This window comes from Panthera pardus, unplaced genomic scaffold (genome assembly GCF_024362965.1).
Source record: "Panthera pardus isolate Hobbes unplaced genomic scaffold, ASM2436296v1 HiC_scaffold_1, whole genome shotgun sequence".
Taxonomy (NCBI): Eukaryota; Metazoa; Chordata; class Mammalia; order Carnivora; family Felidae; genus Panthera; species Panthera pardus.
This window is the reverse complement of record NW_026526654.1, coordinates 21,274,202-21,300,171: the sequence shown is the minus strand read 5'-3', so window position 1 is coordinate 21,300,171 and position 25,970 is coordinate 21,274,202. Positions and strand designations below refer to the sequence as shown.

The window sequence follows — 25,970 nt, the reverse complement described above, 5'->3', positions numbered from 1 at the left end:
GAAGACATGGCCATCCTCAAAACTGAACGATGTTACATAAACAGGAAGGAGGCTGCTTCCTAGGCCCTCACCTCCCTCCCTGCCAACTGAGGGACATCAGCCATGTGTACAAAGAGCTTTCCCGAATGGTGGTGTCTCTTTGGATTCTTGTATATCTATGAGAACCCAAATTTTGGGGCAAATGTTATCCCTGAACAACAGATTAAGAAAAGTGAGTATTAAGAAGGCTTATCACGGGGGCACCTGGGTGGCTCAGTCAGCTAAGTGCCCGACTCTTGGTTTTGGCTAAGGTCACGATCTCATGGCTTGTGGGTTCAAGCCCCATGTCGAGTTCTGCGCTGACATCACAGAGCCTGCTCATAATTCTCTCTCTCCCTCCCCACATGCTCTCTGTCAAAATAAATAAACTAAAAAAATTTTTTAAAGAAAAAAGAAGGCTTATCACTTACTCCAACACCCAGATTAGTAAGAGAGACCTGGGGCTAAAACCTTGGGTCACATGACTAAATCTTGGGTCTTGCCTGGAGAGCACCTACCATCCCTCTGATTGACTTGTGTTCCATTTGGTAACATTACCTTGAGGAAGGTACAAGCCATTCCAGTTTCTTGTTTCCGAGCTCTCTGCGTATGGCTCTGTGGGTCCTCTTCTAGAATGCAATTTTAATTGCTAGCTAAACAGACCATATGTTTGTGTGAACACCTGGCATAGTGAATATGCCCTTAATTACATATTCCAAGATACTGGTGAGCTTTCCTCCCTCATGCTCTCCTCGCTGCTCAGGTGTAAAGTTTCACTTATGCATCAAGGAGGGTTCCTCTCAAGTCCCTCCATGCGTTTGCCAGTGCGGTGCTCCGGTCATGTCAGAGCATCAGGCCTCCGCACTTGCGCTCCTCCTGAAATGCCACCCAAAGTCTTATTTTAAACAAGTGGAGCAGACATGACGCTTTGCAGATTAAATGCTACCCAGATGAGGAAGTCCTGACTCGACGACGTCTGGCATCAGGGCACTGCGCTGAGCTTCCTTACTCTGTCCTCTCTAGATCTCACACACACGCTCACATGCACGCTCGGGGTGCCACTGGGCACTCTGAGCAGGACACACTTCGCAGTGTCCAGGCTCGGCCAGGCAGCCCTTCTGGAAAAGGGCAGAGCAATGGACATGGCAGGACCCTTTTGGGTTGTAGGAACCACACAGATTTTGAACCTAATAGTATGATCAATGGCATCTGGTAATTCTGACGCCAAAAACCTAGATCTTCTCTTTAAGAACCTTTTGGTTTTGTACTCAATCATATTGTGTCTCCTTCCCTTCTACTCCCCTGATCTGCTACCTTAAGATAGTTTTACAGTTAAGATAATTATGACAAAGAATGATACTCAGGGAATGTTAGAGGTACAGTATAAATAAATCTCCATCTGCTTACACGGTCTTAGGATATCACCTGGGCTTAGAACTTCCTCTGTGTCTGTTAGTTGTGTTTAATAACCTAGGACAAATACATTAACCACATAGATAATACTGCCCCCCTACCCCTCATTGCTTACAAGTCTGGTGTGTGCTTATCCATTTCTACCAATTGTGGGACATTCACCATTATCTCTGGCCTATGTAAAATGTGAGCTAAACATTCTTTTTAAAAAAGCAAAGAAGAAGATTTGAGGAAGGGAGGGAGGAAAGAAATGTGATCTGACGTGGGGAATACACACACATAATGGTGGACTACTAGATTTATCTGGTATCTTTTCCTCTACATAAGAGAATCAAATCTTAGGTTCACTTATGCAGGTGTGTGTGTGTGTATATCCTCTTTCATCCAGTTAGTAACGTAGTTAACATCACGCCCTATTTGATCAAAGCTTTCCTAAGCACTGTGCAGTATTTTTAATAAAAATCGCGTCATATTGTGTGTGCCTCCGTGAACAAAAGCTACTTCCCTCGCCAGGCTGTATTGAGGAACAATGAAGAAAATAGCTAACGTGCTTTGTAAATACAGAAATCAATCTGGCAAGCTTTGACGTGAGTGGTTTTGCAGCAGGTACCACAGTTCCCAGAGTTCCCCAGCACCTGGGACACCGTCACACTGTGTTCTGCATGAATGTTCCCACCCCGCACTATAACACGGAATGACATATCCATCACGTGTCCTAGTATCAAAGGCCACAGAGCACAGCATGTACCCTCCACTGATGGACGAATGGGCCTGCTCTGCCCATAAAAGAGCATGGGGATCCAGAGGGATACCCGTGGTCAGAGAGGAAGACTGGGATACCCACCATGGTGTCACATCAGCTGAACCTCACTGAGAAGCAGCAGTGGTCACAGCCAGATCAGCCTCCTATCCTACAAGGCTGCCACCTTCATTTAGAAAGCATGGCACAAATCAAAGTTCATTATGGTTCCTCAATATATCTCTATGGTTGCGAATGGAGAATCTGGTAGAGAAGCTACTTTTCACAAGTGATTTTCACCTTCACCGATATAATACTGAATTGGCACAGTTCCAAGACTGATATCCCTTTAAGTTTGTTTAGCTGAGCAAGATTTTATTTTATTTTATTTTTCAATATATGAAATTTATTGTTAAATTGGTTTCCATGCAACACCCAGTACTCATCCCAAAAGGTGCCCTCCTCAATACCCATCACCCACCCTCCCCTCCCTCCCACCCCCCATCAACCCTCAGTTTGTTCTCAGTTTTTAAGAGTGCTGAGCAAGATTTTAAACAAATCAAGGAACAAATGTGATAGTCAAGGTAATAATAACAACCAAATGTTCCTAAAGCATTTTCTTTTCCTGTTGCATTTCCAATAAGAAATAAAAGTTACAATATGTATCTTCAAAGGGCCAAGGGATCCATCTCAAGCTTAGATTAAATGCTCAAAATAGTCATTTGACCTATACCTATAACTTAATTCTTATTTCTTTTTTTTTTATTAATTTTTTTAACGTTTATTTATTTTGGAGAGAGAGACAGACAGACAAACTGCAAGTGCAGGAGAGGCAGAGAGAAGGAGACACAGAATCCGAAGCAGGTTCCAGGTTCTGAGCTGTCTGCACAGAGCCCGACTCGGGGCTTGAAATCACGAACCTCGAGATTGTGACCTGACGAAGTTGGACGCTTAACCGACTGAGCCACCCAGGTACCCTTTACTTCTTATTTCTATTTGACTTTATGTATCACGTAAGTTCAATAGTCCCAGCAGTTAGGCTGAATGTGTTTATTCTTAAACTGTCCAAATTTCTATCAAACGATTTAGTGCTTTGTTACATGTTGATTCACCTTACCCATGAGCTATCCAAGGTCACCCATGCCATGACCCATGCTGACTACCAAATGCCCACCTGTGTGATCTCAAACACCAAAGTGCCCCTTCTCCAACTGCCACTTTCTATCCCTCCAACTGTCCCACACCAAGCATTTCTGCTCGTTCACCCATCAGGTCCTCTACTGCCTTCTTTTCTCAGTCTAACATGTACCTCTAAAGATTCCCCATCCGGCCAAGAGTCCATGGGAAGCCATTTTAGGACCTCAGATGCCTCACTCTTGGGCCCTGCAGTGATTCCCCACCTCCCACACACTCCACCTTGCCACACTCCCACCTTGTTTTCTCTTCTTAGTTCTCAAGCACTGACATTCCCTAAAAGGCTGTTTTCAACAAAATCTTAGGTGGAAGGAGCCCACTCTCGGTTGGTGATTCATATATTCTCATTCTCTCCCTCCTTCTCACTCATTCATTCCACTCAAGTGTTGAATTCCCGCTCTGTGTCATGTGTTTCCAGGTGCTTGGGAAACATCCGTGCACGAGACTCAGATCCCTGCTCCCACAGAGCTCACGTGAATAGACACGTAAGTATGTTGGAAGTGGATAAATAATGTGGTAAGAAAAAAAATTAAACATAAACAAGACTAGGAATGTCAAAGGGGGCGGGAGAGTAGGGCAGTCATCGAGGACCTCACTAAGAAGGTGATATTTGGCAAAAGGCTTGCAGGAGGTGAGAGACAGCTGGGTAAAGGGTGCATTGGCAGAGGGGAAAGCCTGAGAAAGGGCCCTAAGGCAGGGGACGGCCCAGAGTGAAGAAAGAGCCCCCACAGAGGCCAGGGTGGTGCAGCAGAGATAGTGGGAAGACGGTCAGGGAGGTCATGGGTAGATAAGACCACAGTAGCCCTTCGGGCCATTGTAAGGTCTTCATAGAAGGACTGTGAACATAGGAGTGATGTCATCTGACCTACCTTCCAAACTGACTTTTTAAATTACTCTTGCTACTCTCTTAGGATAAACTGGAAGGGGGCAAGGATAGGATCTGGAAGACTTGATAGGAGACTCTTGCGTTAGCCAAGGCGAGAAAGGATGAGGGCTGTGGCCATGGTTACAGCAGTGGAAGAACTAATCAATGACTCTTACTACCACATTACTCTTGCTGTCACCCCCCCCTTCATCTTATTCCCCAGGTTTCCAAACCCTCCTTACTGCCCCACCTCCCCCACTGAGCTGCACCACCTCTGTGCCAGCCTGATACTAGCCCTTCAGCCCAACCCACCTCTAAATTTCTCAACAGCGAATCCTTTCCTTGCTGCTCAGAGATGGAACTCTCTCCTTCTTCCCCCAAAGACCCTTAATTCCATCCCCAAGAACCCCCAGGGAGCCCTGTTTCAAAGCACATCCCTGTGACACTGGCATCTTCAATGTCTTCCCCATTCCTGGACTTCCCTTCTTAGCTCATTCTCTCGTCTTCCCAATCCTGATAAAACCTCTTATTATCCCTCTGCGCCATGATGATTCCTTCTCTCTACTACCATTTAACACTAACCTCTGCACCCCACCTGCTCACTTTGTCAGCCCTGGTCAGAGACTATCTTCACGGGAAAGATGTCCTAGGTATCAACTCCCCAGCTCATTAGGAGGGACTTGAGACTGTCTGCCTTTTCTGCCTGCCTTCTTCAACTCTTCTCACTGCCTTCCAGGACCCTGTAGTTTCCTGGCTCTTCCCCTACTTTCTGTCCCTGCTTCCCACCTCCCTCCTTCCTAAGTGAAGGCACCCCCAAGATCCAGTACCCACAGAGGCGCCCCCATGCCCTTGGCCTCTGGGCCGCTGACTCACATTTCTATGGGTGAGCCAAGGGAATACCCTGCTTCTCTCTCAGGCTGAACTTCTGCATTTCTAACCACTTCAAGGACTCTTAGCACCTGGATGTCATACTACCTCCAACTTCATACTCCTAGAATAAATTCCTATAGGACCCCACCTCTCTCATGATACTGGTCACATTTTTCTTATTACAAATATTCAGTTATTATCTCTTCTAAGTTTGGAGCAATTTGAAAGCAGGAACCCTGTCTTACATTTATACCTTAAGCGTCTCACAAGGCTGAGCCCTTTGCACGAGGAGGAGAACTTTCAATTATAAGCTAAACAAATATACTCTTCAACTCGACTGGTTGGTTCCAGCCAAAAAATAAGCTTTTAAGACCTATTTGATAATGAAAGTATGATCTGTCCCTGTTTTCTGTAAAAGTCATCACTTGAACTAGAATTAAAATTCCCATCTCCTGAAGGTCTGGCCAATGTCAATTTAGAAATAGTATTTATCCAGATTTTATTCAGGTGGGTTCAATCCTAGACATGAACTAATATCCCAGAAACCACAATGTTCACAGAAAGTTACACTATCGGCCGCTGAATTCCCTCTGATAAAAATTTCGAGGAATTTGTCAAAAGAACATTTTTCAATAAAAAGCTCAAAACAAAGTACTGAGATTATTTTTTTGGCAGCATATAATAAAAAGTGAGGACAAAACACTGTGGAAAGAATTTTTTCTTTTCAAAAGGACAGATGGGAAATGAGATCAGTGACTTCCAGGCCCTTTGTAAGTAAAGGGGCCTGGCTTCCTTTTCAGGCCAGTGGTTTGTAGATCATTATCAGTCTCATGTAAGTAGAAGAGGAAAAGAAACAGAGGACAAATAAAAATCAGGATGTTATTTAAAGGGAAATGGATTAGCCACATTTTTCTGTACAATGCTGAGAACACTCAAGGATTCTCCTGTATCTAAACATTTCCAAAAATGAAAATTTCTAGGGTTGCCAATTATTAATCACCTTTCCTTGGTGCTCCTATCTTTCCTTTTAAATTCTCTTGTTAGGGAGTATGATATTGATACTAAACCATGAAGTATCAGCAGGAAGAGCACCGAAGAAATTACTCCTCACCCTGACTTCAAACAACTTGAAGGATGACAACAATGCCACATCCACATAGCACAGGAATCCTGCAACCACACGCTCCGGTTTTGTTTTTTTTTTAACTGTGATAAATTATCTATAACATAAAATTTACCATTTAAACCGTTTTTAAGTGCCCAGTTCAGTAGCATTAAGAACATTTTCACTGTGGTGCAGCCGTCCCCATCATCCACCCACAGAACTCTTTTCATCCTGCAAAACCAAAACTCTGTACCTATTAAACAATGAGTCCCCCTTCCCCCAGCCCCCGACAACAACCACTCTACTTCTTGTCTCTACAAACGTGACTATTCTAAGTACCTTGTGTAAGTGGAATCATACAATATTTGTCCTAAATGATTGTCATCCTGAGCATAATGTCCTCAAGGTCCATCCATGTTGTAGCACATCAGAATTTCCTTCCTTTTTAAAAAAATTTTTTAATGTTTATTTAGTTTGAGAGAGAGAGAGACAGAGCATGAGTGGGGGAGGGGCAGAGAGAGACAGACAGACAGAGACAGAGAGAGACAGAGAGAGAGAGAGAGAGAAGGAGACACAGAATCTGGAGCAGGCTCCAGGCTCTGAGCTGTCAGCCCAGAGCCCAACTCGGGGCTCAAACTCACCAATGGCGAGATCATGACATGAGCCAAACTCAGACCTTACCTAACTGAGCCAACCAGGTGCCCCAGAATTTCCTTCCTTTTTAAGGCTGAATAACATTCCATTATATGGATATACCACAGTGTGTTTATCCATTCATCCACAGATGGATACTTGGGCTGTTTCCAGCTCTTGGCTGTTGGGACTAATGCTGCCAGGAACATGGGTGTGCAAGTGTCTCTAAGTCTCTGCTTTCAATTCCTTTGCATACATCCCTGGAAGTGAAATAAGATACGCTCTTTGTATTTCTTCAACACAAACTCTACCCCTTGTTAGTTTACATCAAACACCAAAGACTAATTTTTGTGAAATGTAAACAGTACCCATAAATTGCCTCCCAGCATCCTTTTTTTTACTCATCACTACCTTTCCCATATCCTATCACTTTACATAACTGCACACACATTAGCGAGCTGTGTAACAAGCCAGGATACAGGCAGTTCTCAAGCAAGCTGCAGATTCAGTTAAGAATGTCACTGCCACCAGCATCACCTGGTAAAGGACTTCCAGCTGATGGGGAACCATGACTGGAAGCCAATGGTCGAAGCCACACTGGGTTCTATGTATCTGACAAGAAGAAGAGCAGTCCTGGGTGTTACTTTGGAGTTATGTGGAGATGGGTCGTTTCTTCAGCAAAACTCAACTTACATTTCTTGATCTAAAACATCCTAACAATAAAGGTTACACCTGTGTCTAACTGACTTTTCAAGTTTACCTACAACTTACCCAAGGAAAAGTAACTTCTAGACTCTCACCAAGGAAACTTGATAATGGACAGTAAGTATTAGAGGAATTACGAAAATGGGGAAAAAAAATCACTGTGGACTTGAACAGCTTCAGAGGACATGGGATGTGAAGCAGCCTGGGAGGGGTGAGAAGGTTCTAGAAGGTGGAAAAGAAAAGAAGATATTGGTGGCAAGGAGAACCATGAAGCCAAGACAGACACAGAACAGAACAGACCGTAAAGCACAGGGCCGGTTCTGAAAAAAGAAATTCAGCCAGCTAGTGAGGGATGTAGTGGCCACACATTCCTGCCCCTGGTCCTGGCAGGTAAAACTGGACATCATAAATATTCTGAGGGCTGAGAACTGCCATTTTTTCTTTTTAAAATCCACACTGACTCCATGTCTCTCAGGTTACTTTGTCTGTTTTAAACACTTTTCTCCCATCCTTCAGCAAGTATATTTAAGAAAAAAAATACATATATATATGCATACATATAAATACATATATACATATATATATACATACATATATACACATACATATATATACATACATATAAATACATATATACATATATATATATATACATACATATAAATACATATATACATATATATATATACATACACACACACATAAGACTCATTTTCAGAGAACACAGGTATCTTTAGAGGCTGACGAAAATCAACACGTGTCCTGCTCTAGAACTATATGAATGTTTCATCACTATCCATACTTATATTTTAACAAATTCTCATTTTGCACAAAGTTCTATTATTTTAACAGTTAACTAATATTGTTTAACTAGAGTGCATGGCAAATTAATCCCCAGCAGCATTTTGTTCACTATTTGACCTACTTCCTAACCAACTTGCTATTTTTTTTCCATATGAAATACTTTCTCCTGATCTAACTATTCCCTCTGCTTGTAATAATACAAGGATAATTCCTTGTATTACTCTATTCTACCTAAAAATAGAGGGACAGACAGAGGGCATCTGTGACATTCTAAGACATTCTGCTCAGTCAGCTAAATAGACAGTTATTAACATCACCAAGACAATCTAGCAAGAAAGCACAGTGTAAATGTTCTTACCTAAATAGAATATAGGAATCTCCAGGATAATAAATAACAGTATCCAAATTTAAATGGAGCCCATCATAATTACTGTGATAGGGATGAAAGCTGAAATCCAAGCTCCTTAATCTTAATCTTCAGAAAAAACTTCCCCCAAAAAGAAAATAACACTTGCTTACTCAATCTTGGCCAGTAAAGTGTCAGTAAATTCTTTGCCTTTTCCAGAATATTTATGCCTCATGTCTCCAGAGAAATAGCTACAGGCAAAAGGGACAAAGGAGTTTTTCTCAAAGTTTCAATCACCTGACTCTACAATTACTTGAACATACAAGTTCCTTGTCGCTGGGGTAAGAGATGATACTAATTAACTGTATCTTTTATTTTATTTAAATCCAAGTCAGTTAATATACAGTGTAATGTTGGTTTCAGGAGTAGAATTTAGTGATTCATCACTTATGCACAACACCAGTGCTCATCACAAGTGCCCTCCTTTATGCCCATCCCCCATCTACCCATCCCCCCCACCCAACACCCCTCCAGCAACCCTCAGTTTGCTCTCTGTATTTAAGGTAAATTAACTGTATCTTGTTTCTTTGGTTTGTTTGCTTCTTAAATAATTTTATCTCAGGCGGCAAACACAACTTTGCATTCTAGGTTGCAAACACTTGGGATAACTTTGCTACTCATACGAAGAATATGTACTTCACGCTCAGAGAAACTTGAGATAACCTTTAGCTTCCTCGGAGCACACTACAGGAAAAATATGTCAACATGAAGTATAATTTGTAATCATCTGACTTAACTTCTCATGCTAATAAATTTATTGCCAAGATTACAGGCGAAAGACATCACTCTGAGGTTTCCATTTCTAATTGTGCTGTCTGAATAGTCTATTCGTGTGAGGAGGTTTTCAAAGCATCCTATTTTTAGGCATCACTAGAGGTATCACTAGAGGACACTCTGGCAGCAGCATCGCTAGCGGTCAATGCCACTTCCCTGGCCTTCCTTGTTTTTCAGGAAGGAATGAAAGAATAATCATTTTCTTCACATGTATCTGTAACAAGAAAAAAAACATTTGTGAGAATTCCCACCTTTCTTACAAACTGGAGTCTCTCAAATTTGGTGGAAGAAAAAACTTCAAGGAATATAATTTAACAATTGTTATTAACACAGAAGTTTCTAAAGACAATGCAGTAGGCACAGAACTATGTGTGGTGGGTTATGTTCTGGGGAATAGGATTAGAAAGAAAGTGGTGGGGGAAGCTTTTAATCATCAAGTATCTCAATAGTGCCTAATCTGTTTTGTTCTACAAGTACGTAGTACTTTTTAAATTAAACAACAAAGAATCAATGAAGCTTTAAAATAAATAAGGCAGCTCAAGTCGAAGACAGGGCTTGGGTGGTAACAGCGCTGGGTAGGGAAGCATAGGGCAGAAAAGGGGGAAAGACCAAGATGAGATCCCAGGACAGCAAGGGAAGTAACCAGGGCCTCCAAACAGACTGAGATGACTCCAGGTTGCCAGGCCTCTAACACCATTGGGGCCCTATTCTTGTTCCTCACTATCCTCCAAGCTCTTGTGGGTCCCTCAGCCACAGGCCGTTCGCAATCTGAAAGACTTAAAGCAACAATCTAGAGAGCAGCTCACGGAAGGAGCCATGCCAGGTCCTCTGCTGGCAGCTGCCGGGATCCAAGAACTGCACCGCATCAGAGAGGTAGGACCTCAGGACATTCCTGGCTACCCCCAGCCCTTCTCTGGGAGCCCACACACAGTACAGGCACTCTCATGGCAGTTTCCCAAAGTGCCATTCTAAAAGGACGCATGACAAAATCCTCTACTGCTCCCCAGCAAATCCCCTCCTTAAGGGCTAAGGCACTTGGCAAAAACCTTAAACCTCTCTTCAAACAAAGCTCGCAAGACACAGGAGGCATTTGTGTCCATTAAATCAGCCCAGAAGATAGCACTTGTATGCAAAATATAACACACAATCACACACACACATTTGTTTTTTACATCTGCTGTAGGCATATGTAAATATATGTAATACATATTCATATCTATCTATCTATCTATCTATCTACATATGCAAAAATAACACCATTTTAAAAAATCAACCCATAAAGGAATGCCTGGAAAAATAGAATGACATAACTTTTCTCTCATAAATAATATCTTCATCTTTTAAAAATCCTAAATTAAACAACCAAACAATAAATCAGTAGATAAAAAAGAACTGTCTGTAAACATTGACCACACGGCTCGATTTGAAAGGTATCTACCTGGAAGTCATCATAAGGGAAGAGCAGCATCTCCCTTAAGCCATCGTTCAGGATCTGTGTCTTCTTTTGGACAATGACATTTTCATAGTCGAGTGGTTCAATCAGCTTCGGCTTTGCCTAAAAGGTGAAAACATAAGCAACTGAAATATTCTTATAGACAAATACAATTTCTTGAAATTAAAGAACTTCCTACATGTTTTTGTACTTTCCAACCCTGCTTCAATGTTAATTTTGCTACAAGGAAGAATCAGAAACAAGAGATAAAAGTCACTTTCAAAGGAACAGAAGACACTTTCTGGGATCCTAGCTACAGTCATGCTTATTCAGTTACTGAAGCACAGAGAAGGCTATGAAGTCTGCTGGAACTTCCAGTTGTGTCTTAGGTCACCCCTGCCTAGGTCAGTCCCTTTCCAAGCCTGAGACTCTGCCATAAATGCCCTGCTTAGGGGTCCAACCGTGGTCTGATGGTGAAGGCTGGAGGTCCATAGTGGCATGCTTCTTGGCCCAGGTTTAAAGCATCCACAGGGCTCACTGCTTCACATAAGGCTCCATGGAACTCTTCTCAGAGGATCAAAATATCCCTGTCTCCTGAAGTATCTATACACTTATTATCTAATACCTAAATATATAAAAGCGTGTGCTGGACCCAAACCAAGCAAGTAGGGGCAGGAGGATGGCATCACTTAAACCAGGGCTTGTGGGTGCCCCCTCGGCGGGTAGGGATGAGCATCCATACCATGCACTGAGCAGAAGAAAGAGGCAATAAGCAGGTGGGTAAAGAAATGAAAGAATAGGCCTTTTGTGACCATTTCCAAAGTTAGCCTTCTCAGTAAAAATCTCCTCTATCGATTGCCAGTCCTTGCCACAGTCTTTACTGATCACTTCCTACATGGAAGGCACTACTAACGGGGCTAGATCCGGGATATAGATACATATTCAGCTATATCACAGTACGCCAAGTGATAAAGCAGGCATGCACGCATGCACGTGCACGCGCGCACGCACACACACACACACACACACACACACACACAATGTTCTCAGAAGTAACTAAGTCCATTATATCAACGGTTACTTCAACATTATTTTTTTAAACTATTAATGAAAATCATTTGACTGCATAATCTCAACACGTGGTATATATATTTAAATGACAATAAATACATAGGAAATGTATTAAGGACATCTGGTATGTGGCATCACATTGGGAATTGCGACTGAGGGTGCTGTATGTTCCCCAAATCGGTCTCCCTTCCTTCTAGTACAACTGAACTACATTTCCAGGCCTCCCCATGGTTAGGTGTGGCCCTGTGCCTTCTGGCCAATGGCACGTGAGGGGAAGGGGTCTGGCCACTGCCAAGCCTAGACCATAAAAGCTCTCTGCTAGAGACTGAATGGTGTGTCCTTTAGCAAAATTCATATGTTGAAACCGAATCCCCAATGTGATGGTTTTAGGAAATGGGACCTTTGGGAGGCAATTAAGTCATAATGGTAGAGGCCTCATGAATTTCAATTAATAATCTTCTAAGAGACCCCAGAGCTCCCTTCTGCCATATAAAAACACAGGGAGGGGAAAGCCGTCTATGAACCAAGAAGTGGGCTCTCTCCCCAGACACCAAGTCTGCTTGTGCCTTGACTGTAGACTTCCCAGCCTCTAGAACTGTGAGAAATAAATACGTTGTTTACACCACCTACTCCATTATATTCCGTCCCAGCTGCTCTAAGTGACTGAGAGAGCCTCCCTCCCTTCTCCCCTCTGCCATCAGGATCCACCGGATCCAGCACAGGACCCAGGAAGCCTGAGGACAGGATAAAGCCCCAAGATAGAAGGAATCTGGATCCTGAATCACCCAGCAGAAGGCTGCCTGCTTAAAACAGGTGCTGAAATACCTTGTGAGCAAGAACTAAAGCACCTACTGTGTTAAGCCACTGTGATTCTAGAGTTGTTTAAAGAGGCAGCAAGCTTGCTCTACCTAACATACATATAAATGTTCATATTTAACCTCAATTACTTGATTTAAGTGGATGCTGCAAAGATGTTCTGACATGCTAAAAAAAAAATGCAATGACCAAACAAGGACATGGTTATTACAATTAAGCAAAATATACATTTATGGGCAGAGACAAAAAATATCACAAAAATTTAAGCTATCATAATGGAAGTGTAGATAATTTCTTCCTATAGGATACTCAAAATGTTAAACTATTTCTACAGTCAAAAAGTGGTTCAAAAAAAGAGAGATTGACACAAACTATTTTCAAAGAAAGAACTGAAAATAATAAAAATACTCTCCAAAATGTTTTTTTAACTGTTTATTTGGAGAGAGAGCGTGCACATGTGAGCAGGGGAGGGGCAGGGAGAGAGGGACAGAGAGAGTCCCAAGCAGGCTCCAAGCTGTCAGTTCAGAGCCCAATGTAGGGCTCAATCCCACGAACCATGAGATCATGACCTGAGCCAAAATCAAGTCAGATGCTAAACCGATGGAGTCACCCAGGCACCCCATCTGAAATATTTTTAATTCAATTTAAATAATACCCTCCTTTATTTTAGTTTGTTGCACTGTACAAAGCAATCAGTTTGTAAGTGCTTGTTGGCAGAATGGATAGGTGTCACGATTAGTTAACATTTTCCTTGGGAACCAGGACTACATTCCAAATAAAACCCAAAGATGCTCTGGGTACCTGGGTGGCTCAATAGGTTAAACATCCGACTCTTGACTTCGGCTCAGGTCATGATCTCACGGTTTGTGAGTCTGAGTCCACGTCAAGCTTGTTGCTGTCAGCTCAGAGCCCACTTGGGATCCTCTGTTCCCCTCTCTGCCCCACTCATGCTCTTTCTCTCAAAAATGAATAAACATTAAAAACAAAAACAAAAAACAAAGATGCTCATAGCTTGATACAGTGACTAGAGTTCTGGATTCTGACAGCTACACCTCCGTTACAAAGAGGTCCGATGGAAAGATACTGCAGGACAGGAAAGACTCTACATTCTCCCCACCCCACGTGGTGTCCAGTGCATGAATGTGACCCGGTACGCTCAGAGGGGGTGAGCTGGTCCTCTACGCCAGCCCTGGGGCCCTCCAAAGGCACTAGTGGGTGTGTTCCCTTCCCGCCCCTTCCAACATTGCCAGAAGTGCACTCCCTCCAGGCCACAAGGCAAGGTCGGTGTGCTTGTCAGAAAACAGTGCCACAATGTGAGCCCTTGTCACACAGCATGCTGGAGGGACCTGCTGAGAAAGGGATTTTTCTTAGCCTATGTTTCGGAGGTTTTTGCCTTGCTCCCATGGCACAGCTCCCTGGATAGACTATTCTTGTGTTCTTAGAGCAGGGGTTGGCGAACATTTTCCATAAAGAGCCAGAGAGTAAATACTTCAGGCTTCGTCAGCTTTAGGGTGTCACAACAACTAAACTCTGATTCTGTAGCGCAAAAAGTAGCTAAAGACAATAACTAAACAAATGGGCACAGTGGCGTCAAAACTACAGAGAAACAGGCAACAGCCAGATCTGGCCCAACAGCCATCGTCTGCTGATTTACGCTTTAGAGTTACCTTTACCTCTTAGCAGTCAGTCCCCTTTACCCAATTTAATAATTCTTCATGTTAATTTTCATTTGCAACTAACTCATCATGTTGCCTGTCTCTAGGCTGATACACACAACAGGTTTACATGTTCTTAAATGTACTTAATGATTATTTCCCACAAATTTGACTAACCTTAGACTGTTTTAAAGGTTTAATAAATAAAACCATAAAAATACTCATAGGTCAGTTTTGCCTGTTTATGATACACTTTTGTTAATCAGGTGGAGTACTGTGTTCCTCTGTCCGTCTCTTAGAAGTATGTAATGAATCAGTGTAATGTTATGGCTGTTACAATTACCTTGCTTTTGTGTGTCACTGTGTAACCCGGACTGTGTTTTCACACAGATGATCACACTTAATCAACTGTGAAATTAATTAAATAAGGTGGCCCTGTGACTGAGGTAGCTGCACCGCCCTGGTGGGCTATGTAAGCAAGCCACATTCTAAGCCTGTGAATGTCTCAAGGTTACAAAATCAAAATGCTAAAGACAACCAATCAGAGACAGCCTACTAGGCTTTAGGCTATAGCCAATCAAATAATTTCCTCTCTTTGCTTCCGCACATTTTTTCTACATGAGTCTCTCCAAGCTCCTAACAATTCCTGACAACATCTGTTTTGGTGTCACCCAATTCAAAATGATTTTTGTCCAAATTCTATAAATGTTTAATACACCTCAGTTTATCTTTTTTTTTTTTAATGTTTATTCATTTTTGGGGAACAGAATGTCAGTGGGGGAGGGGCAGAGAGAGAGGGAGACACAGAATCGGAAGCAGGCTCCAGGCTCCAAGCTGTCAGCACAGGGCCCGACACGGGGCTCGGGCCCACAGATGGCGAGATCATGACCTGAGCTGAAGTTGGACGCTTAACCAACTGAGCCACCCAGGCGCCCCAATACACTTCAGCTTATTTTTTAACGTATCTTAGTGCCACTGTAAGGTAGGCATGGAAAAGATATTCCATTTTACTTAGGTTGCAAACTGAGGATCACACGTTAATTGCCGGAAATGTGCCAGGTAACTCTCAGGCTGGATTAGAACACAGTCTCTGTCACACTGAACTATTTCTTCTCCACACTGCCCTATTAATGGTCTGTGCCCATCAATGCTCAACCACAGTAGACGTGTGGAGAGTTTCTAAGACAATGCTTCTCTTAAAGAATGATGATACAGGTAACAGGAAAGCCCACGGGGTTGATTTCAACGATAAGAGAAATGTCGTGGAGGAAGGACATGTCTTCTCTGGTCTCAAGGACTGTGAAGATGTGAAACACGTACAGACCCGTACACTGCTTTGAAATGACTCCTAGAGGCCTGACTGGGCAGCTGACTTCAGCAGCTGCAGGGAGCTCTTTCCAGGACAGAACCACTGACCCCAAGGAAAAGGGGTCAACTGAGAGTGACTCATTTGTTACCTTAGAACGGGGCAGAAGCTCTTGCTTCAAATACAAACAATTGGCACCATGCCTCCCTTCTACACGTGGTTCTCAGGAGGAGATAAGGGTGAGAATGGAGAATGGTGAGGGGACAGGAAAAGAGACAAGGAGGGGTTGGGGGAGGAAGAAACAAAAAGGGTAGATGCCCGGGGTGAGGCAGGCAGGAGACACAGAGTGGAGAAAATAAAGGAGAAGGATAAAGACAGAAGCAGAAGAAGATACAAACAGAAAAGACAGGAGAGAGGATTGGCAACTTGTGGTGGGCCCGTGGGAAGTCACACCTCTGTGTCTACTTAGAGCATAACTGACTATTTTCTACTCTTCTTTAAACTGATGATTCACTGCTTACAGCTGTTCACTGTTCTTTAGCTCCACTAAGCTTTTCCAAGTGGTCACATGAGTGGGGGACAGCCCACTAGGGTAGGAAACTGACTGGGCTGCAGCATGACTGGTCACAGGAACGTCACACTGACAGCAAAATGAAATTAACCAATTACCAGACTGCCACTACCGCACTCCTGGGTTAGCAGAAAGAGGCTTCATGTAGACCTGGCACATACACGTCCCTGGCTTCAAAGCCGTCAACACACTTGAAGTTTAATCATTCCCCCAGTGACATAGCTACAAGAGCCAGGTTGTTGATTTTCCACTGTCAAAAAGTAAGATTCTGGGCCCAGATTACCTGAATCAACCAATGGTCATGGATGGCGCAAAGACCCGAACTGCTTAATGGGCAACACAGCTCTCCTATCGAGGCAGCGGTGCGGGGTCCGGCCAGGTCTCTAACCCCCAGGCCCAGGACAGATGCGATGCGGCTCTGCTTCTGACACAAGACTGCTCCTGTCACTCGCTCGCACCTCTGCACCTGTCACAGGCCTACAGCCCTGCAGGCTGCGGTCGACAAATGTTCTATTCTAGCAGAATCCTTCCTCTAAAAAAACAAATCTCACCTAGGCAAATTCGCCAAAGGAGTGAAAGCACAGTAGCTCTAGCCCCAGGGCACTTGGTACTTGGCCCTGTACCTGGAGCTCACCTCTCTCAACCCATCAAAGGTAGCCTTGCCCTGCTCGGACAGCAGCATGCCTAGTGAGTAGCAGTCCTAGAGTATGGTTCATTCAGCCTGGGACTGAAATGACCTATGAACATCTTACCTCCTTGACTATTAGTGCCTTGGGACAGCTGGGTCTCCTTACCTCTGCACCCTTTAGCATCTAGCCCAGCACCCAGAGACATACAGACGGACTGCGCGCTAACAAAGCTTAGCGCCCCTTGCTTGCACGGACCCCTCTTCAGGCCCCATAGCTGTGTAAAGTTCAGTTGTCACTCGCCATCTTGACTTAACTAGGAAGACCCACAGGACCCTGCCCACTGTGTAGGTCCACCCAATGTCATGACTCATGACACACAGGTGCAGCAGGAGGGGCCACATTGCAATATAGGTATATCTCAAGGAGTTCGGCCCCAGAACTACTTGGAAGATAATCTGAGGTTAGTCGTCAAGGATGCCCCCAAATTATTCAGCTCATATATGAAAAGAAACCAGAGGGGTTTTTTTTTTCAATCCTAAAAATTTATATGACATTGCCAAAGGTTGGAAAGCTAGAAGAAACATCCCTAAACTATAATTAGTTAAATACAAATGTTGACTAATGCTATAGGAAAGACTAAATGACCTATCTGTGCAATACAGAGTGATAAAACCAAACCATGAACATATGAAGAGGTGATAACAGCATGAAACCAAAAAAACATAGGGAAGAAAGTATTAGGAGATTTGTTGATAAAAATGTGTCGTTCTCCTGTATTTCTCATGTTTATCATTTCGGTTAGCTTTTTGAAATTTGTAATTTGTAATTACTTTTCACATTCTAAAGGAGTATTAACTTCCAGGCCTCATTTTGTATTTATAATTTTGAATTCTTTGTTTAGACAAGGCCCCCATATTCTTTTTTTTTTTTTTTTAATGTTTATTTATTTATTTTGAGAGAAAGAGAGAGGGAGGGAGCGAGCAAGCCAGGGAGGCGCAGAAAGAGAGAGGAAGAGAAAAATCCCAAGCAGGCACCACACTGTCAGCACAGAGCCTGACGCGGGGCTCGAACCCACGAACCATGAGATTATGACCTGAGCTGAAACCAAGAGTCAGACGCTCAACTGATGGAGGCACCCAGGAGCCCCAAGGCCCTCCATATTCTAAGCTTCATTACTCACAAAACTTGGATCTGCTCTGATAGAGCCAAAGATAGCACACAGATGTGAATCACATCGAAGAAAGTACCGCACAGTGGTTAGAAAGCTGAGCTGTGTGGTTGTGTGGGGCCATTATCGGACTCCACTGAGTGCATGCATGTGAAATGATTGAAAGAGCCTGGCAAACTGTAAGCACACGACAAATGTAGCTGTTGTTAGTACCGCCATTATCATCAACTTCATTATTATTAAATGTGTTGCTTACATGACAGTGATAAAAAAAAAAAAGGACAGTGGTGAATGTTCGGCGTACATTCAGTTTTACCAATCTGTTTACAAAAACTTTCCTGTCCTCTCCAAGAACATATGAAATAAAACAGACAACAATGGCAGGGACATTCACAAAGAAAGAAAAACAGAAGGCCCAACAGAGGAAACTGTATAATAATAGAGATGACACTGGAATTCAGGGACTGGGCCCAAAATAAACATAAATAGATGCTTACATTAAAAACTGAACTGAGTATTGATGCAGTCTGTGTCAGGCAGGACCGAGAAGAACAACAGTTGGGGGGGTCAGAGTGTATACAGGAGCAATTCAGACCCACTGCCACCAGGGCAGCCCCACAAGAACAGTGGGACTGAAGGTCCCAGAGGAGGCGAGAGGGGCAGGCAGTTATGCGGCACTTCAGGGGAGAAAAATGGAGGCCGACCCTACTGGGGAGTCTGAGAGGCCCAGGGCCCACAGACATTTTCATAACATGAATCAAAACCTTGGCTTCCTTGCCAAAAAACCCTTCATATATCTTGGCTTCCTTGCAGGAGATCTGCAGGCAAGACCTGAGGTCAGGGCCACGTGAGCAGGACGGTGGGAAGAATGGGCTGCACCATAAGGAACAACCCGGGCACAGATTAGCCCCTGACACCAAGGCCCCATCAGTCCCCTCTACTGGTTGAACCTGGGACAGCATGATGAACCCCCCAGTGATCACGTGGCTGTCACAGGTGCCAAAAGGCATGACCCTCAGCGCCCTCCCCATTAACTTCCCCTTCAAGGCTCTCACACCTCACTCCTTCCTCCTCTAGCATTTGTTGCCATGGGTCTGGCTGCCCAATATCCATGCAAATTGAAATTCCAGATCTGCAGGCAAACAGAAGCTAGGGAATCTTCCCAGTGCCAGGAAAATAAGATTCCTCTGGAATCCAGCATAACTGGAGAGCATAGGCCCACAAATGAGTTCAGTTTTAGCCAAACATGTATGAAGCCTCGAAAACCATGGGAAGAGCTAAGCAGGAAGGCTTACTGATTTCATTGCTTTTCTCTCTGCCATGACAGCTTCCTGCAAACTTTCTAGTCATTTCTTGACTTTGAGTCTCTGGTAATTAAATGTTAACACAGGCTGAAACCCCGAATACCACTTCTTGAAATAGCAAACTAAGGAAACAACTCTTGGAGCAACTCTTGGAGCATTCTATTTTAAGAAATGAGAAATTCATTGTTTCTGCTTATAAAGAATTTAAAACTTCCTTGATTTATCTGCACGGCTATAAAAGCTGCTTGATAGGCTGAGATAAAAATTCTTCACAGAACTTTTAGTCCATTTTCAAAATGGTGCACTTCTCAACATTGCCAATAGGCCCCCGGCACTGTTGCTGGGGGGTGGGGGGAAGGGGGGAAGACAGTGCAGCTTGCAATAAAACAGAAGGGGCTTCTGAAGCCAGAAGTTAACCAGTGTGGCCCAGCGAGACCTCTTGAACTCCTGTCCTGCACACGACTCTCACTACATACCTACTCCTGCCAGGAACTGCACAAAGTGGTTAAATTTGAAGGAAGAATCCTCATTATCCTATAATTAGGGGTGGGCACAGGAAATTAGCGGCTGCCTCCCTTCCTCACATGCAAATATTGTTAGCGGTTATATGTTCCTTCTCTCTACAGACTTATACTGAGCCTGTCCAGATGCACTGTGCCCGGGTCTTCAGGACACCAAGATAGCGGGGACGTGGCCCCCACCCCAGAGAGCTCACAATCCAGAGGGGAGACAGACGTGTGAATGACGGGAGCAGAATGACGGACAGCAATGGGAACCTAGGAAAGGCGTCTGACCCCCTAGAATGAACCTGCTCCCCCCTAGTTACAGTATAAGCTCCACAGAGGCAAAGATTTCCATTTTATTTACTGCTCTCCCCAATGCCTAGAACAGGACCTGGCATGGGGTAGGCACCCAATAAACACGTGTTGGTTGAGTGAAGGAACCTGACAATGTGGGGTGCTTCTTAGAGGAGGCTATTAGAGTCAAGTCTAGGAAAAGAACGAGTCAGCCAGGATTCAGGGTGGACTGGGGATTCCTTGGAGAGAAAATGAAGACACCAATGCTCCCGAATAGAACCACATTTTGTGGGGCCTGAAATTTGCATATTTGGGGGAAGAAGGGGTTGAAAAAAATCAAAATTATGAATATAAAGTTGCAGGAGGCCCTCCCAGGGCCTTGGAAGGGATCTTGAAACTGAAGCTTTCTTAGCTGCAGGATAAATCCTCCTCTGAACACAGTGAGTTCTGGAAGCAGCAAGCAATTCAGGATACCTGGGGCAGAGGTGCACAAAGGGGCCAGGGTGGCAGGTCGAGGCCCTGGGGCACCAGTCCCTAGGGGTGCTACACCATCACTGGAAATCCTACATTTATGAGAACTCCTTTCTGAAAGGGTACTCTGTGTGGCTGCCCAGAGCACACGAATAAGGTACCCAGAAGTGAGCACTGGGACTCTGCAACGGACGAGGCTGAGAAGCCTTGGATGCTTAACTGTAGAAGCCTGGTTTCTCTGACTAGGTGGCCAATGCTGGAGTCAGAGCGGAACAGCCCTGCGCAGCAGTCCCTGCCCCACATCTGCCCCGAGTGGCCCTCAGTCTCCCTAAAATAGTACACAATTTGAATAGCGTCTGTTTGAGGCCAAACCAGTGATTGGCTCGCCTGGGGTGTCCACATGTCCCTGAACTGCAGCCTGCACTGGAAGACGAGGCCACAGTGGCAGGTGGGCCACAAGGAGAAGGGCCCTAAGAAAGGAAACTGGTGCATGAGGAAGGGTGCTGAGCAGGCACAGCACTAGGTCCCCTACCATCCTCCAGCCCTGGAAAGCGACCTCCCATTGTGTTGTCATAGACATGCTCTTCCTTCCCTCAACCCAGGACATATAAACTTAGAGGAGATCATGACAATCCAAATATCATCACATTCCCCTTCAGTAATACATGTTCATCAGTGTGTGCAGGAACAATGGTCTCAGCAGCGGCTTAGAAGCACAAGCTTGTTTAAAAGGAGCAGGAGGTTCGGTAACATTGGAACCACAATGTGCAAACATCAGAACCTGAGAATATCTGGTCTAAGCCTCTCGTCTTACAGATAGGGACACCCAGAAGCGCGGGGGTTCCATGACTGTCCTGGGGCCCAGGAGGAGTTGCTGGTGAGGCTGGGTCTGGATCCCAGGTCCTGACCCCTGGTCCATGCTCTTCCCCTCGGCCTCTTCATTCTGATTTTTTGCACTTTCACTAACAACATGCACAAGCACACGATATAAAACACTGGAGGAGAAAGAGAACCTCATCTAAGCTCGGACTGACAAGCAAGCTCAAACCTGAGCATTCCCACACAGTTAATTAACTGGCAAATGTTTAGAAGAATGCATCACAGACACCAAAGTCGCAGACATCTAAATATATTTCTCACGCTTAAGTGTGGTGTAATCCTGAGAGCAGAATTACAGCAAGAATGACATACTTGTGAATACAGTTTTTTTATATTATAAACACTGATAAGATGTTGAGTTCCCTTTTCACACGGCACTAAAAAAAGCACTCAAATGAGAGACATTGTCACTGAATGAAGATTTCATTTAATTAGGCATGTCAGCATTAGCAAAACTTGGACACTCAACATCAGTCTGATGGAAGGAAGAGTCTGGCTTTTGTATTTGTCAGGTTTATAAATAACTGTGGTTTTCCAAAAATTATTATCCTATTACTAAAATAAACAGAATTAAAAGACTCAGTGCAAACTGTCAAGTCAGTAACATCTAGAAAATGGGATAAGAGAAACATAATGATGCAAATTGAGGTAATAAAGATAATAGCAATTAATGAAGACCCACAGAGCTGCCTGCACTCAGTCAGCTGTGCTCAGTTGGGGTGTGCGGAGAATGCTAATGAAGGATGGGCCAGACAGGGATGGCGGGGACTCCTCTGCTCAGTGCCCGCCAGGCACCCAAGAGGAGAGCAAGTGGCATTGGGATCTCATCCTTGCAAAGACAGTACCTAGGGCTTTCTACCCTGACGTGGGGCATGGGCTAAGAGAGGCAGAGAAGATTCTACCCTGACGTGGGGCATGGGCTAAGGGAGGCAGAGAAGAGTGTACAGAGAAGAGAGACTGATAGCCGGCGGGGGGAGCTCAGCATGTGTCTCTCACGCACACATCCGTCTCAGCCGCAAATTCTGCCTGCCATTTTTGAACAAGTTAAAAGCAATAACGAAAGCAAAAAAAGAAAAAGAGGCACCATGGTAATTGTATAAATAATTCTATTGGAAACCTGAACTACAGAGTCTTTTCCGGCCAATAATTTCCCTCCTTTCTAGCATTTTGCTTGAAATTCTTAATACTTGCTTATGTCAACAAAAGCTGTTTTTGGAACTCTGAAATGAACAGGTCAAGTAAGTAAGCTAAAAGGCTCTAAAGGCCCAATACAGTCAGATTTCAAAACAACTTTAAGCTACTTATTTGACGATACTGGGAGCAAGGGATGGAACATTCATAACACGTATTTGGTTCTCAGAAGAGTTTCTGTAGACCTCATCACCAGAAAGGCTGTTCAGAGACCTGCTAAAGGCAGGTGTGGAGAGTTAGGATCCATTGGTGGAGGGAGTGCCAGGCAGAAGGGAGTGCATTCTAGCAGTCCAATGGTTCTCAAGGTGAGTCCCAGACCAGCAGCTTCAGCAATTATCTGGAACTCATTTGAAATGCAAATTCACCCCAAACTTCCTGAACCAGAAATTTTGGGGGTAGAGCCCAGCAATCTGGGTTTTAACAAAGCCCCCAGGTGATTCTAATGCTCCTCCTAGTTTGAGAAACCCTTTACTAGTTTGCTTTTGTGTATGTTTGAGAATTTCACATTAAAAAGTGTTTTCAGGACACTTGGGTGGCTCAGTGGGTTAAGTGACTCTTGATTTCAGCTCAGATCATGACCTAATGGTTTGTAAGATCAAGCCCAATGTTGGGCTCTGTGCTGACAGATTGGGCCTCCTTGGGATTCTCTCTCTCCCTCTCTCTCTCTCTCTGCCTCTCCCCTGCTTGTGCACATGCATGCACGCACACACACACATTCTCCCTCTCTCTCTCAAAATAAATAAATAAACATCAAACAAAAAAGTATTTTCAAGAAACCCTAGCTCCACTGCTTACTGGCTATGTGGCCTTGGGGCAAGTTGCTAAATCTCCCTATCTACAATGGAAAATGGAAAAAGTAACAAGTTCTCTACCATCATCACAGGGTTACTAAAGGATTTCAATACATAGTGCCTCTTCAGAGCATGAATGAAATGGTGGTCGTGGGGAATAATACAAAGTTGTGTCATTCACACACAAGAGGATTTTAGTGGCTGCAACATATGTGTGTCCTTATCTCACTAAACCTCCTCCCAAATTGTATGTATCATCGCCACTTCACAGATGAGGAAACTGCAGCTCAGAGGGGTTACATCAACTAGTGAAGGTCACACAGATGGTGCCCCTTGGATCTCCTGGCTCCAAGCCCAGGACCTTTCCCATGACCCACCTGCAACAAGCACGATGGAATGTCAGAGTTCTAGAACCGGAAATGCTTCCCCAGTGTCTCCACTTCCCTTTGTATGAGAACTTCATAGCACCGCTCCCCCCTGTGCTGCCTCAGCCACCACACCTCCAGGGAGGCAGATGCCTGAGACTTTCTGACCATCTCTGACATCTAGAAATGTAAACCCCATTGAACTGCCCAGGCTCCGTGATCTCGCCAAGGGAGAGATACAAGACACAGAAAGAGTCCTTTCCATGAAAGATACTCATTTTCAGCCTCAAGAACATTAAAAATCACACTGCAAAATACTAAATCCTCCAGAAGAACCAGGTTTGAATGCTGGGGCATATATTAATGTCATTTATAAGCATATAAATGGTATTTATACTTTACCAATAACTAGTTCAAGGATTATCTTTATAAGGAAAGCCCAACTTTACACTTAAATAGTCATTTTTCCTCCACAGATTCATAAATATGGTACCCCATCCAATGGCTCACCCCACTCAAATGACAACTTTCTGGTTTGACGTGTATAAGTTTTGGAATATGTAAGTCTATAGACCTGCACTGTTCAATACAGTGCCTAGTAGTCACTAGCCACATGTGGCCATTCTGAATTCAGAAATGCTATAGGCATAAAATTTCAAAGATTTGGAAGGAATAAAAGAATATACAATGCCTTATATCTCTATAAAGATCAAATGCTAAACTGATAATATTTCCACAATAATGGGTTATAATTAATTACATTGTTAAAATTAATCACACCCACTTCTTTTTATTTTAATTTGGCTTCCAAAAAATTTTTAATTACATATGTAGCTCAAATTGTATTTCTATTAAACAGTACTACTATAGACTGTAGGAAACTTTAAGATACTGGTAATTTTTAAAACTTCGAGGCAAAACAAAGGACAAACCGCTTTTTAAAACTGTTACTTTGTGGGGGGAGTGGGGAACAAGACATATTTTGGAAAAACTACCATACCGCACTAGGGACAAAACAGTCAGGTCTAGTCCTGGTTAATAAAGGAGGAGGCCTGCATTGTTCAGGGCTGCTAACAGCCTCCACCTCTCTTCCGTTTCTCCCCCAGAAAGAGGTATCTTCCTTGCCCTACATCTTACAGCGTCTCCACTACCTTTTCCACATAAAGTCAATTTACTGGATGCCGGTAAAAAGGTCCCACAATGAGTTTTTTCCAAATGTTTTTTCCAAAGAGAAAGGGGTTTGACTTTGTTCACCTAAGTTTGCCCTTCTGTCCTCAAGTAAGTACTCACATAAAATGTTAGCTAACAGTTTAGATTAATAATAACAGAAGAACTGGAGTGTTTCAGGGAATAGTACCCGCATCACATTTAGTCGAGCATGTGTCCCTTTTTACTGTTGGAAATTCATTCAACTCATTTGGATACTGGGGGCTACACCTTTGAGGGGGCTGGGGCTGGGAGACTGAAGAAGAATCCCCAGATCCAGTCTCTCCTGGAGGGCCCTTTCCGCAACCCATTCTTTGCTACTACATTCCCCAAAGAATGACCAGGACGGTGCCAAAAAAAGAAAAAAGGATGGGGTGGGGGCGTTATTGATACTATATCAGAGATGGAATATAAAGAAAGCAAAACCACTCACGGGTGCCACCGGGGCATAGAACCCCCCCCCCCCCATGTGAGGGAGGCTGGAGTATAAGCCTGAGCTACAGTACAGCAAAGCCGTATAATAATTAAACATGCCAGAATAACAAGGCCATCATGGGCCTCAGGAGCACACGGCCTGTGGGAGAAAGTGAGGAGACGGTTTCAAAAGGCTTCTTGGAGGAGCTGGCTTGGGAGTTGGGACTCGAAGGGCACACAGGAATTCTCTGGCAGTGAAGCATGCCAGGTATAAAAGCGCCCTCAATGAGAGAACACAGAGCCTCCGTCAGGATGCATTTTGGAAGGTGCGGAAGAGGAGGCCAGCAAGCAAGTTCGGGGCTGGCCGCCAAGAATCAG

General features: G+C 43.9%; 1 protein-coding gene across 23 annotated transcripts in view; it reads right to left on the bottom strand.

Moving 5' to 3' along the window:
• The window catches only part of DOCK9 (dedicator of cytokinesis 9), a 289,055-nt gene that overhangs the window by 147,286 nt on the left and 115,799 nt on the right, over positions 1-25,970 (bottom strand). For all 23 annotated transcript variants that reach the window (XR_008418584.1, XR_008418573.1, XM_053892064.1 and 20 more), the window contains exon 2: positions 10,965-11,081. Coding sequence is in view for 21 of the 23 variants with exons in the window: in XM_053892064.1 (XP_053748039.1) it covers positions 10,965-11,081 (117 nt within the window). In the remaining 2 variants the exon portion in view is untranslated. The remainder of the gene's footprint in view (positions 1-10,964; positions 11,082-25,970) is intronic.